Genomic DNA, 13,620 nt, shown 5'->3' on the forward strand with positions numbered 1-13,620 from the left:
ACATGCCCACCAGCTTCCGCCTGCTTCCTCCTCGAACCACACCGTACTGGATGAGAGGCCCTGCTCTGATACCACTTGTAACGCCCGGCCACTTGCAAGAATCAATGACTGTCGATGTAATGTCCCACATCGGTTGGAGAGGAGAACGAAGCATGCCTTATATAAGGGTGTGGATACCTTTCCTTGTAGGAGGCCTTTTGGGGTAACCCGAAACGTAAAACCGTGAGCTCGACGGTGCTTGTGCGCGGGGCAAAGCGGACAATATCATGCTACAGGGTTTGGGCCTGTTACATATGGTATCAGAGCCTGGCCCTGGACCGGTGTGTACAGCGGGGACGCTATATTCCCAGTGGGGGAGGATGTAATGTCCCACATCGGTTGGAGAGGAGAACGAAGCATGCCTTATATAAGGGTGTGGATACCTTTCCTTGTAGGAGGCCTTTTGGGGTAACCCGAAACGTAAAACCATGAGCTCGACGGTGCTTGTGCGCGGGGCAAAGCGGACAATATCATGCTACAGGGGTTGGGGCTGTTACAAATTCCCTCTTAGCTGTTAGCCCTATTTAGGCCTTCTAGAATGTAGGCCTTTGTCAGGTCCATAACATAACCAATCCTTAGCTCCACCATCTAGAGAAAAAGGAAAGGCTCTCAATTTGACCTGCTCCTCATCAACTCCTTGAGGTTTCATTGTGCTGCAAACTACATAGAACTCCTTCAAATGCTTAAGCGGATCTTCACTTGCAAGTCCATAAAACTTGGGAAGCAAATGGATAAGACTAGACTTAAGTTTAATACCAGCATCAAGATCAAGATAACGAATGCAAAAAGGCTGATAGTTAACATCAGGTGCAACCAATTTCCTTAAGCTTCTATTATCCATGTTTTCTGAATAAATGACAGTACTACTAGAAAAAGTAAAATCTACTTATTAAGAAAAATATAGTTATATTTAAACTACAGTAGAAATTAACCCAAATAAATATAGAAACACTGTTAAACGATTTTAAAGAATTATGGGGCCACCACACATAAAGTTTTACCCTATCCAGGAACTCAGAAATCAAATAAAAATATTTCAAAATAAAATAAAATAAAGGAAAAAAGTAAAATAAAATAAAGAAGGGAAAGAATTAAGAACAAAAGGAAACTAAATCTAACAAAATCTAATCTAATCTAATCAAAATCTAGCAAAATCAAAAGATTAGGAATGATTGGAAACAAAATCTAATCTAATCTAATCAAAATTCTAACAAAATTTAATCTAATCCACTGTTAATATTTAGTAATTAAAATCAAAGAAAACAAAAAAAGAAAGAAAAAGAATGAAGAAGAAAGATTAAAGAACGATAAAGAACGTTGCAAATTTCCTGGCAACGACGCCAAATTTGACGTGAGCTGTCGAACTCACTCAAATTAATCAGGTTTGTAAAAATAAAGTTTTGTAATAAAGTGGGCAACCTGAATCGTCACTCAAGGAATTTGCAAGGATCTTAATTGATCAATTAAAAACAAGAAGTAAAAAGGGAGGGGGGAGTTTGTGTGATTAAAAATAAAAAGTAAAAACAAGGATTTAAAAACTGAAATTATCAATTAAAAGCAATCAAACCAAGAATTAGGATTCCAAGATATCTATCATTGGACAAAGGATTACCAAATTGTGGTTGACCCTAAGCAATTCGGAATACGTGCAATTGCTGAGGAACCCCTCTCTAGACGAGCGCCTAGCGTTTGATCAATACGGCGCATCTACTTGCGCAATCGCAAAGTATCAGCCTGTTTGACTTAAGATCATCGAGTTAATCAACCTAAACATTAAATCTACTATTTAATCACTTACCTTAGGTGCAATCGCAGAACTCGAATCCATGTTGAAGGAAGAGAAATGATTTGGATCAAGACGAAGCGCAGGTCCTCCGGATTCAATCGCGGAATCCTTAATTATTGGATTGATTAAAGAATGCTTAGCCTAGCATGGCTAAGTAGAAAAACAATGATTGAAATTAAGAAAATAAAGAAGAACAAAAGAGTAGAAGAGAAAGAACATAAATTGCAATTGAATCTTGAAACTGTAAAAACATAAACTCCCAAAATGAAAACTAAAACTGAATCTAATTAACAAGGTCTCTTAATCATGCCTTTATGTATGCTCTACAATACTGACCTAATATAAAAGGAAATAAAAGATATATAATAGATTTGGGCTCATAAAGATTGGGTTCCCAATTACAAACTTAAATCCAATTAACTAATTAAAACCGCTGCAACTCGTGACAAACTTGGGATTGATTTTCTACCATCCTAATGTCCTAACTGGGCTTTCATGTCTTCATAACATTTGTAGCTCTCGGAGTTAGCTACAAAACGCAACAAGAATGGGATCAATCGAACACCTGTAGAATGAGTTATGGTCAAAATACTGCAGTAACATAAATCTAGATTTTTATTATGAAATTCAAAATAATCCCAATTAAAAACCCAACATCTAATTTAACCCAAAAACTATTATTTACACATTAAACAATCCAAAAATCATTAATCAAGAGTAACAAATAAGTGTAATAAATTTGAATTATCAATCATACAACAATTATCATCAACAACTTGATCAACAAGTTACAACAATCAAATAACACACAATCACTCTCACATTCCAACCCAATTTTCATCAAACTATGTCCATATGGCCAAAGGACATCTTGTCACAAACCAAGGGATTTGCAATTGTTCTATCATGTTTCATTTTCATTCAATATCCACATTAAATTCCCCAACAACCTACACATAATTTTCACCAATCATTTTTAAGACCCCAATCACAATTCTCATAATAAATTTCACTAAGTTACAAAACTTTGTCACCATAAATATTATTGATTTAATCTCATTCATTTATCATTTTAAGCATTTATTTCCAAAGGAGCAACATCATTTAATGCCCCCAACCACCATAACTCACAAACACATACTCAAATATCCATCAATTTTATGATCTCATCAAAATCCAAATGAGAGTTGAAATACTCACCACTAATAGACTCCCAAGCTCCCTATGAGTAATTTCCAAGCCTTGAATCAACCCAAACCACTCACAAATGCCTTCTTCCACACCAAAGTTGTCCAAGCTATGGGGAAAAAGATCTCCTCACACAATGCTCCCCTAAGATACACTCCACATGAAAGTTGATCTCAAGGATGAGAGGAACAACTTTGGTGTTCAAACTTTTCTCTCAAATGGTCTCTAACTCAAGATAGAATTCCAAGCTCTTCCAAGCCCTTTTAATGGAGGAGAGGTTGATGGTGAGGAAGAAGAGAGGAGAGAGAGTGTGCTGAAAATAACCTTTCCCATGTGTTTTAACTCATTTACTTAGGTGGGAGTGGGTCCCACTTGTCACTTAACTCACTTACAACATGCATTTTAACTCACTAATTTAATAGTTCATAGTTTTTATCAAACTCCCCATATTTTTATTTCCTAAAACATAATTTCAACTTTTCACTTTTACCAGTAAAATTATACTGTAATATTTTACCCGGTACAAATCACTATTCATCAAATTTCTCAAAATGCACCTATCAACTCAAATTTTCATTATGAACTCATTTCTAGTATTATCTTCATCAAATTATGCTCCGATTTAACATTTCAATGTCCAAAGTTACACAGTTGGCAATTTACCATTTTGCCCCCGATGGGTATTTTAACCACAAATATCAGGATTTTCACTAATTAAACCCTCTAACCCTCAATTTAGCATTTAATATCATAATTAAATATGCGAGGTGTTATAATGTGCTTATATGTTTTTTGATATAATGAAATGATGAACTCTTATATATGTATGTTATGTGGTATATTACACAAAAGATGGTAATCCCTGAGTTTAATGTGGAGCTGCACAAGATGGTAATCCCTGAGTGTGAGTATAAGGTAGCCTTATGCTTCTTATGCGTGTAGCAGATGTAAGAACTCGCACCGTTAATTAAGGAAATTAATTAATTAATTATGAGAAATTAGGAAATGATTCCATAATTGACCTTAATAATTATTATGAGGCTTAAATAAACATAGTAAGTGGGTAATAATGCTGAAAGTCACTTTTCGGACGAAAAGCGCAGATAACCGGTTCTGCTACTCGGTATAAATGCGTACCAAAAAAGTATCCCGGAAAATTATAAAAAGTACATGATAATTACTAGAATAATATATAGGACTTGGAAAACGAGTTTCAAGTCAAAATAATGAGAACTGGTGCCAGAATTGATACTGGCTATGGAAAAGTGCGTACCAGAAAGGTGCTCCGAAAAATAAAAAAAATATGAAAATTCTTAGAAAAATGAGTAGGTTAAGAACCCCGAGTTTGGGATTAAAATGCTAAGCGTAGCTATTTTTACTAATACTGTGTGTTTGATGTTAAGTGATCTATATATATGACTTTTATGCTCAAAACCCTAGGTTATTCTTTTCCTACGTGACCTTTGGAGGCTGATCAACCCTTTGGTACTGTTCCATTGCTGGTCACCTTGAACCTTGTGAGCCAAGTGGCCTTTTCTTCCTTATTCTTCATTGAATCTTCTCCCAAACACTTGAGTCAGTAAGGGCTGGCCTTGGTGGTGAGTATGAAACCTCTTTCTGAGTTTATGTTCAACATTTGTGGGGCTTAAGGAGCTGTGATTCTGAGTTGTGAGGGTTAAACCTTTGTTCATGTCATTTGTGGTGCCAAGAAGTGATCTTTTGGCTTAAAGGACCAAGCTTGGTGTGCCACTTTCGTTTTTGAACCAAGTCAGAACCTTGGAGCTGAGTTTGGAGCTCCAAGTTACCTCATTTTCAGAGTCTTGGTGCCTTGGAGGTATTCATGGTCATCCTTTGTACATTTTGAGGCCTAAAGCTTGTTTAATCAATTAATAAGTGAAACTTTAACCATTTGAGTAAAGGAATGTGTTTTTGGGTTCATAACATGTTGGGGTATATCTATTTAGGGAGTCATGGACTCCCAATCGCTTTTGGACCTTTGAATTTGGCATTTTGCAGAAGTTGGCTCGAATTTCTGCATTCTGTTGGAGAAGTATTCGAATACTTTTTCGTGTAGTATTCGAATACTTGTCCTTGGTAATCGAATACTTTTTGTCAACCTTCAACCATGTCATCTCATATCCAATTTCATGACCATGAGACACAAGTACATCCCACGAGATTTGATCTATAGGATAAACAGTTAATGTTATTAGAAGAAAATCACGTCCTAATGTTGATATAAATTTTTGTTTGGGTAACCAATGTTGATATAATTTTATTTGAAGAAAACCTTATTCCTTTAAAATTTAAACAAATTTTTTTTTTTTTGGTGAAGGAAATTTAAACAAATATTAACTACCTTAAAAAAGCATAAAACATTAGTTTTTTGAATTTAAATTATATATTAATATAATAATTACTGAATCAACGAGGGGGAATTAAGATACTTCCCAACCGAATAAATTTTTAATCATCAATTTTTAATCACCAAACTAAATATTAAAATTTGTTTTCAAATTATTTGTCCCCCTTGCATGTTGTGACGGCGGTAGTTTTTATGGGGATTAATGTATTAAAATTGAGTCATTGGCGGGATCTTTTAGCAGCCTACAGTTTGTCTATTCCCAATTCCACATTAGACAGCGAACAAACTTTACGTGTGATATCGGTGACAGGGGAGAAAAATAGAAATTTACGTATGTTTTTTGTTCTTATCCCACTTCTTGTTACCCCTCCCAATTTGGCATTGGGATGTAAATTAATAGCATGTCTGATTTTTATCATATTTTGATAAACAAATTTTTAAGTTTTTCAGTAAACTTTTTATTATAAGCTATATTGAATTTTCATTTGATTGAGTTAGCATTATATATTAATAAATTTTTATTAAATGGGTAGTCTCTACTATTTTATTTTATTTTATTCAATCAACAACTATTCTTAACTCTTAACAAATTGTGACTAAATTCCGTCATGAATATTCTTACTGTATTAGCCGTTACATTTTGTTTTTAGTTTTTGACAATTAATTTGTTTAAACCTCTAGTAGTTTGTATTAACTAATTTTTAATTTATTTTATTATTAAAATTATTTAAATAATTATTTCATTTAAAATAAATAATATAATATAAGCTGGTCTGTAAGCTTATAGACCAGACATTGTAAAAGAAAATCCATGACCTGTTTTTTAAATACTGGTTTGTTAAAGACCAGAGTATTTGCATTTTGTTAAAGCAGTATGGGCCGGGTGATATGAATTTTCTTGCAGGAATATGCTTTGTTATGCTTTTCTTTACACAAATTGGCATTCTTGAAGATATCAAATTGAAATTTATAGCAAACCGTCTATAAAAAGGAGTAAAACTGTAATCCTAATATGAAAGGATTTGGCTACTCTTCCCAAATTCGATGATGGGATGAGTTGTGCAACAGGCTTTGTTCCAAGGCATTTAAAAGGTATATGCTCATATAACATATGTATGTATAATACGAAATATATTGTCCAATATTGATTGGAACAATTGTGTTTTTGCCACGCCATTAGGACTAATAGATTTTTGCTTTTTTTTTTTTTATGGATTAATTCATTAAAAATAAAATTACATATTGAAAATAATGAAAAGTTAACCCAAAGTGTAGTCTTTTCTAAATTGACTCCCCCTATATATAGTGTAATAATAATAATAATAACCACATATTATTATTATTATTATTATTATTAGTTAGCCACATGTAATTTGGTTTCAACGGAAATGATTATTTTCAGTTAAATTAAATGGAAGTTAATTAACCACCTGACAGTTACAACCAAATTTTAACGAGTTAAGAAATAAAGACAATTTTTACGGGTTCATTTTTTCTAAAGTTACTTTAGATAACTTTGTCTAATATCTACTGAAATGATGTTATTTTGGGGCGAAAATAATAATGTGTTTGTAATTTAATTTATTTCAGAATTACAATACTCTTTGTTATTCTAATTTTTTAATTTTTCAATGTCAAAACAACGTCGTTTCGGTGAACATTAGACAAAGTTGTTTAAAGTAACATTAGATATTTTTTTTACAATTTTTATTTATGCACATACCGTTATTTTATTTGATTTAATTGAAAATGGAAGAAGGTACAATTAAGTAGTGAGTTACCTACTTTCCCTCCCTTTTTTATTTATGCAGATAAGTTATTTGCAGTAAGCCTAATACGATGTCGTTTTGGGGCGAAAATTACGGTGTTTTTGTAATTTTAATTTATTTCAGGATTATTATAGTCTTTATAATTATAATTATTTAATTTTTCTATCCCAAAACGACATCGTTTTGGGAGTAAATATGGATAACTTATCTGCAGTAACTGCAGAAATATTATTCCATTTTTTATAAGTGATAAATTCATTTTGTTTTGGTGACTTTCATTTGCATTTATACTGAATTATTTTATAATTTTATTTTAGCTAATTATATTTATATTTAATTATTTAATAACTTATTTTCATCTACGTACAAGTTTAATATTTGATGGTTTATGTTTCTCGTCTTAATAGAATTAATGATGTTGTGGATTGTTCTTATCTTATTTTATTCCAATATTTTGTGGCATTTTAATTTATCTTATTTAGTTGTTTTTTTTTCCATACAGATGTGATTGGTCCTACCTAACTCAAATCGTACTAATTGTATAATAGATGATATAATAGATAGGATCCAAAAAAAAAAATAGTATGAAGTTTATTTTCTTCAAGGGGAAGTCTCAAAGTGTAATAGATAAATTGATGAATAAATAATAAAAAAAATTAATTTATTTTAGAGTCTAAGCTTTTTTATTTAACTTTTTACGAAAAATAAAAAATAAATTTTTTTCTAAAATAAGATGTTAGCAAACATGTTATAAATAATTTAAAAAATATTTTTGGGAAATAATTGAGAAGTATTGTTCTAAGTCAAATCCATACCTGGATTAAGCCAAAGCAAACTAAAACGAGTCGGGGATCAGAATCCCTAAACTCGAGAAGAAGGATTTTTAGTCCAAGCCAAACTCTGAGGTAACTCTCCTAGAAATACATAATGCACACTACTCAAACACCCTAAACTCTCATATGCTCTTCGCACAGACCCCACGTACACAGCACGAATAAATCTTTAGTACTATTGGTACAGACCTCCATACCACGAATAAATCTTTAGTATTACCACACCACAGAAAATATTATTGTCAGTTAAATTTAAGCCCTAACATCTTACCAAAGATTTATTCCCACTTTCAAGCCCTAACATCTTACAACGTCATCATCATTACTAGCTAACCGACAGATCCAATATCAAATACGAACCCTTCTGATCAAGTACTATATTTCATTCTACTGAAGTAAAATATATTTCTTTCTAATTAACTTAAAATCATAAGAAGCAATTTGTTAAAGAATTAGAAGTAAACAAAAGAATTTATATTTTAACGAAACATTCTAATATGACCGATAGTAAAATGAAAATTGCTCTTCGATTTAATTAATCAAAATGTGATTAATAAAATTTTGAAATTTTTTCCACAATTATGAAACAGTTTAACTTTGATGCATTGCTAGTATTTTTGTATAATTGTGGATTGATTTTTTGTTGACAAATCATTAAAGAATTTGATTATGCTAATAACGGTATGAAATTTCAAATTGGTTATATAAGATAATATTAAATTAAGTATAATTTTTTTCAATGATATTACATCAAAATTAAATTTAATATAAGAACAGATTACTTTTATTCCACTGAGCACTCCTTAAAAATAAAGGAAATGTATGCTTGTAATATTGTCTTACATTTAACCGTGTTAACTACGAATACGTCTAATTTATAAAATATTAAGAATTAAATTAGTTTATACATGTGCGATGATTAAATTTTTTATTTAAACTTTTAGAAACATATATTTAACATCATTAAGTCCCACTGGGTTCTCTACCAAAAGAAAAAAAGTCCCACTGGGTTATGTATAAAAAAAAAAAAAAAAGTCCCACTAGGTTATGGTAGAGGACATTAACAATTAACTCAATTAATCAAAACAGCGAACCGTAGCAGCCCCTTGACGACGAACTCAGTCATAAATGGCTAAATTCCCCATACTTGCTTTACGTGACAGCTACGGATCATTGAATATTCAAGCCTCAATGCCTATATATAGCTACGCAAGTTAAAACCCATACTTCACAAGCAACCTCTGAAAACAAGAACTCATCACTATTCACCAACAATGACGATCACCCGTGTTGCTCTCTGCCTTTGCTTTGCATTCCTCTTCAATGGTATATTTCAATTACATTTTCCATTCCCTTATTCTCTTTATCATAGACATTAACGCATTATAAGTTATCACATGTATTTATATATGTAACAAAATATATACATTCCTCATGTTAATGGTACACAAGTATGGGAATAGATTTTGTCTTATTTGATGTGACCATGTTAACAAGATCCTAACCATTCATGAGCATATTAGTCAATAGTAATGAGAAATGAAGAAAGAAATAATATCGGAATGTAACATGACAAAATCATCAATGTTGATTTGGCCATAAATAATTATAATACTATCACACGACATGGTCGTGTTAAATAACATATGAGATGATTTATTCCTTAAGTGTAGGTTAATGTTTACTCACATTACTTTATAAGGTGTAAAATTTGTCAATTTTGAAATCTATACATGACTTGATTCATCAAATCCCAACGCACATTTTATCATTTTGGTTTTGCATACAGTGGCTCAAGGAGCCAAGGTTACTTTCAGAAACAATTGCCCATACACAGTATGGCCAGGAACCCTAACCGGCGACCAGAAGCCTCAACTATCAACAACAGGTTTCGAGTTGGCAACGGGAGCATCCAACTCCGTGGACCTCCCCTCACCATGGTCAGGTAGGTTTTGGGCTAGGACGGGATGTTCGAACAACAACGGAAAGTTCAGTTGTGCCACTGCCGATTGTGCCTCCGGTCGAGTAGCATGCAATGGTGCCGGTGCAATCCCTCCAGCAACTTTGGTAGAAATTACAGTAGCATCAAATGGAGGTCAAGATTTCTATGACGTGAGTAACGTGGACGGGTTCAACGTGCCCATGTCGGTGACCCCACAAGGTGGGAGCGGTGAATGCAAAACCTCAAGCTGCCCTAACAACATCAACAATGTGTGCCCTGCGGAGCTCCAAATGAAAGGTTCTGATGGAAGCGCGATTGCTTGCAAGAGTGCTTGTTTGGCTTTAAACCAGCCTCAGTATTGTTGCACTGGTGCTTTCAACACACCAGAGAAATGTCCATCAACAAAATACTCTGACATTTTCAAGCAGCAATGTCCTGATGCTTATAGCTACGCATATGATGACAAGACTAGCACCTTTACTTGCTTCTCCAAACCTGACTATGCCATCACATTCTGCCCTTGAAGTCCTCCATCGATGCATAATAGACTTTGTCGTGCCTCACAAAAAAATAAATGCGTATTTCAATATATAATACTATTATGAGCCACACAATATGAATAAAAAAATCACGTGCTTTCAGTGATTGTATTGAATCATTATCCAATAAAGTTTTATTATTTTACTTTTTTTGTCTGTGATTAAATTGGAGTGGTGTGTTTGTTTTTGCTCTTTACCTTCATTACTCTTTCATATATTATGATCTTATAACCTCTCAAAATGACTGGCATATCCAAGGCAAGAGCCGCAAATTATTTAATTTGATGGTCTTGGTGAGCTAGTAGTAACTATTCAAATTATAATTCATGCTGAGAAAAAGAATTAAGTAAAACAAATGTAGAGAAAAGTTTAAAAATCGCCCTATGGTTTTTTTTAGAGTCACTTACCCCCGTATGGTTTTTTTTATCATGGTTTTTTCAATGCAATCCATCTTTTAACTATGTTAAAAATTAAATTAAACCCTACTTTTTTTCCTTGAAAAAAAAATCATTGTAAAGATAAGAATTTTACACTACAATGTTATTTTTTTCATCCAACTCTAATTGCTTTCTAAAATTTATATCAAAATATCAAAAAACTTTTCATCCCAACAATGTTGAGAGAAAAATTACAATGAAAGTTATAAGTTACTAACTAATTTCGATTTTCCAATAAAATAATATTCATAAAAACTGTTAGCAAGAATGAATGATCAATTTAGAACTATTATTTTTATTCTCACAAATTTATGTATCTTTAATAAAATTAACTTGACTTGATTTTGATAAATGTATTAGTATCTTAAATTTACATAAAATTAAATACTATTTAAGTAATCAATTTATATGTAAATATATTTTTATTCAAGATTCAAAAATTAAAATACTCATCAACGCTATACTCAAAGCTATGTGTAAGAACCCACACCGTTAATTTAGAAAATTAAATAAATAAATAGGAGATTAAAGAAATAATTTCATAATTGAGCTTGAATAATTATTAGAAGACTTAAATAATTATAGTAAGTGTTTAATAACACTGAAAGTGGTTTTTCTGACGAAAAGTGCAGATACCGGTTCTGCTCCATGTAACACCCCGTATATATCCGGTTTGTTATCATATCATCGTATTAAGCTGCGCTTAATTTAAAATTTGCGGAATATCTTTTTCTTTTCAATTATGACGTCATTATCAATTACCAACCTGATTACTTAATCATTTTCAAAACATCGCATGTATGTAAATTTTGCAAAAGACAGCTAACTGAAATACCTCAATATAAATATAACATAATATGTATCTAGTCACGGAACTACAACACGTAGACCGAACAACCCTAATAGTTCATACAACTCAAGTAAAAGTACTAACATCAAAGTGGCATGGACAAACCCCATGCTCACCAAATAAGGCAACAAAGCCCACAAGGAGTCTCAACTCAAATATCATAAAATGACAGAAAACATAAACAACATCCAATAACCAGTCATGTCAGCATACAACACATATAATCAACTAAGCTCTGGCCTCCTGCCGCCAGAGGCATCAGCCCCCAAGTTACCTGAACCTGAAATAAGCGTCCCCAAACGTGGGGTGAGATCTCTAAACAAGAAATCTCAGTAAGACAAGGGGTCCTCAAGGATCTTCCACCCCAAGCTCACTTACATGTGCAATATAAGTTCTAAAGCAGTTTATCAATATCATTTACAAATCAGTGCAAAACAGCAGATAATCATGTCATGTGTTATAAATAATCTACTGGCCAGAGAAATGCAGGAATACGTCTATTACCCACACAGTACGCGCCCATGCCGTACCTACCCTTAGGATCACATCCCATCGGGTGAACACCACATACATATCATAAGCATATGCACTTAATAGCTCAAAAGCATTTCAAATATCAAAGCATGTAACACAGCATGCATATAAACCATTCCCCCATGGGGTATGGTGGAACCAACAATGGCTAAATCGAGGACACGAAAGCTTACCTCTTAAGATAACTATCCAAATAAGAGTCCACAAACAGCAGAATCACAATCTGTGTAAGACCAATTATAATATCAATATTCATACTCTACAAGCATACAATAAAAGACAACGTCTTTCCTTTATGTAAGAACCTGCACCGTTAATTAAGGAAATTAATTAATTAAATGTGAGAATATGGAAATAATTCCATAATTGACCTTAATAATTATTATGGGGCTTAAATAATTATAGTAAGTAAGTATTAATGTTGAAAGTCGTTTTTCTGACGAAAAGTGCAGATACCGGTTCTGCTACTCGGTATAAATGCTGTAACACCCTCCCTTGTAGGCCTCCAAGAGAGTTGTTTGCTAAGCGGAATTAGAGTTCGTTCGTCATATTTTAAGTATTGAAAAATCATTTTGATGTTGCTAATTAAAACTTTATATTTGAAATCAGGTAGATTACAAAAATCAGAGTATATTTTCAAATATTTCTTAACTCGCTGAAAATATTAATTTCTGGCCGACGTTGCTGTCTTGCAAAATTCGTGTAAAATCCAGTTTTCAAAATTCCATTGTAATGTTTACATAATCTGAAAATAGACCCGTGGGGCTTCGCGTGCATATAAAATATAAGCGAATCGGAGGTCTGTAGCCCCACTAAATATAACTCGCAAAGTGCTCGCAAGACTGTTTAAAACCCAACACTTAAATAAAACGTCAGAAATTATTTTCGCAAAACGTTTATAGAATTTGTTTCCAAAATATTTGTTGATCATAAAAGTCTTAAAACAGCAATAAAATCATAATCCAACAATAATCCAAACTACTCAGCTTAATACAGTCATCCAACAAATAAACAGCAAAAGTCCAGACAGCAGCACATAACAGCAGATATCCATATAATCATGACTTCATATGCTCTTCCGTCCTCCTGCCATTTTGTAAAAATAGCAGCCCCAAAGGGGTGAGAAAAATCCCAGTAACGTGGCAACAAAACCAGTAATGCAACAATACTAACTAAATGCAGAATTACAAAGCAGCCGCGTCATCAAGTTAAATCTGTCCAAGAATAATAATATCATAGCGTATATAACGCCTAGAGGTTGCGTATATAATGCCAGGAGTACGTTCATAACACTATTGTGCACGTACTAACAGGATGCGTATATAACGCCAGGAGTAC

The 13,620-nt window shown here is 32.9% G+C and overlaps 1 protein-coding gene across 1 annotated transcript; it reads left to right on the forward strand.

Annotated features, from left to right (window-relative positions):
- Nucleotides 1-9,254: 9,254 nt before the first annotated feature.
- LOC133295226 (thaumatin-like protein 1b) lies at nucleotides 9,255-10,447 on the forward strand. The gene is made up of 2 exons (XM_061494029.1): nucleotides 9,255-9,306; nucleotides 9,770-10,447. The coding sequence occupies exons 1-2, from the start codon at nucleotides 9,255-9,257 to the stop codon at nucleotides 10,444-10,446; spliced, it is 729 nt and encodes a 242-aa protein (XP_061350013.1). The 3' UTR covers nucleotide 10,447.
- Nucleotides 10,448-13,620: the final 3,173 nt, after the last annotated feature.

The sequence above is a fragment of the Gastrolobium bilobum genome, unplaced genomic scaffold (assembly GCF_033153095.1).
Source record: "Gastrolobium bilobum isolate Gb01-03AN ecotype WA unplaced genomic scaffold, APGP_CSIRO_Gbil_v1 utg38482, whole genome shotgun sequence".
Taxonomy (NCBI): domain Eukaryota; kingdom Viridiplantae; phylum Streptophyta; class Magnoliopsida; order Fabales; family Fabaceae; genus Gastrolobium; species Gastrolobium bilobum.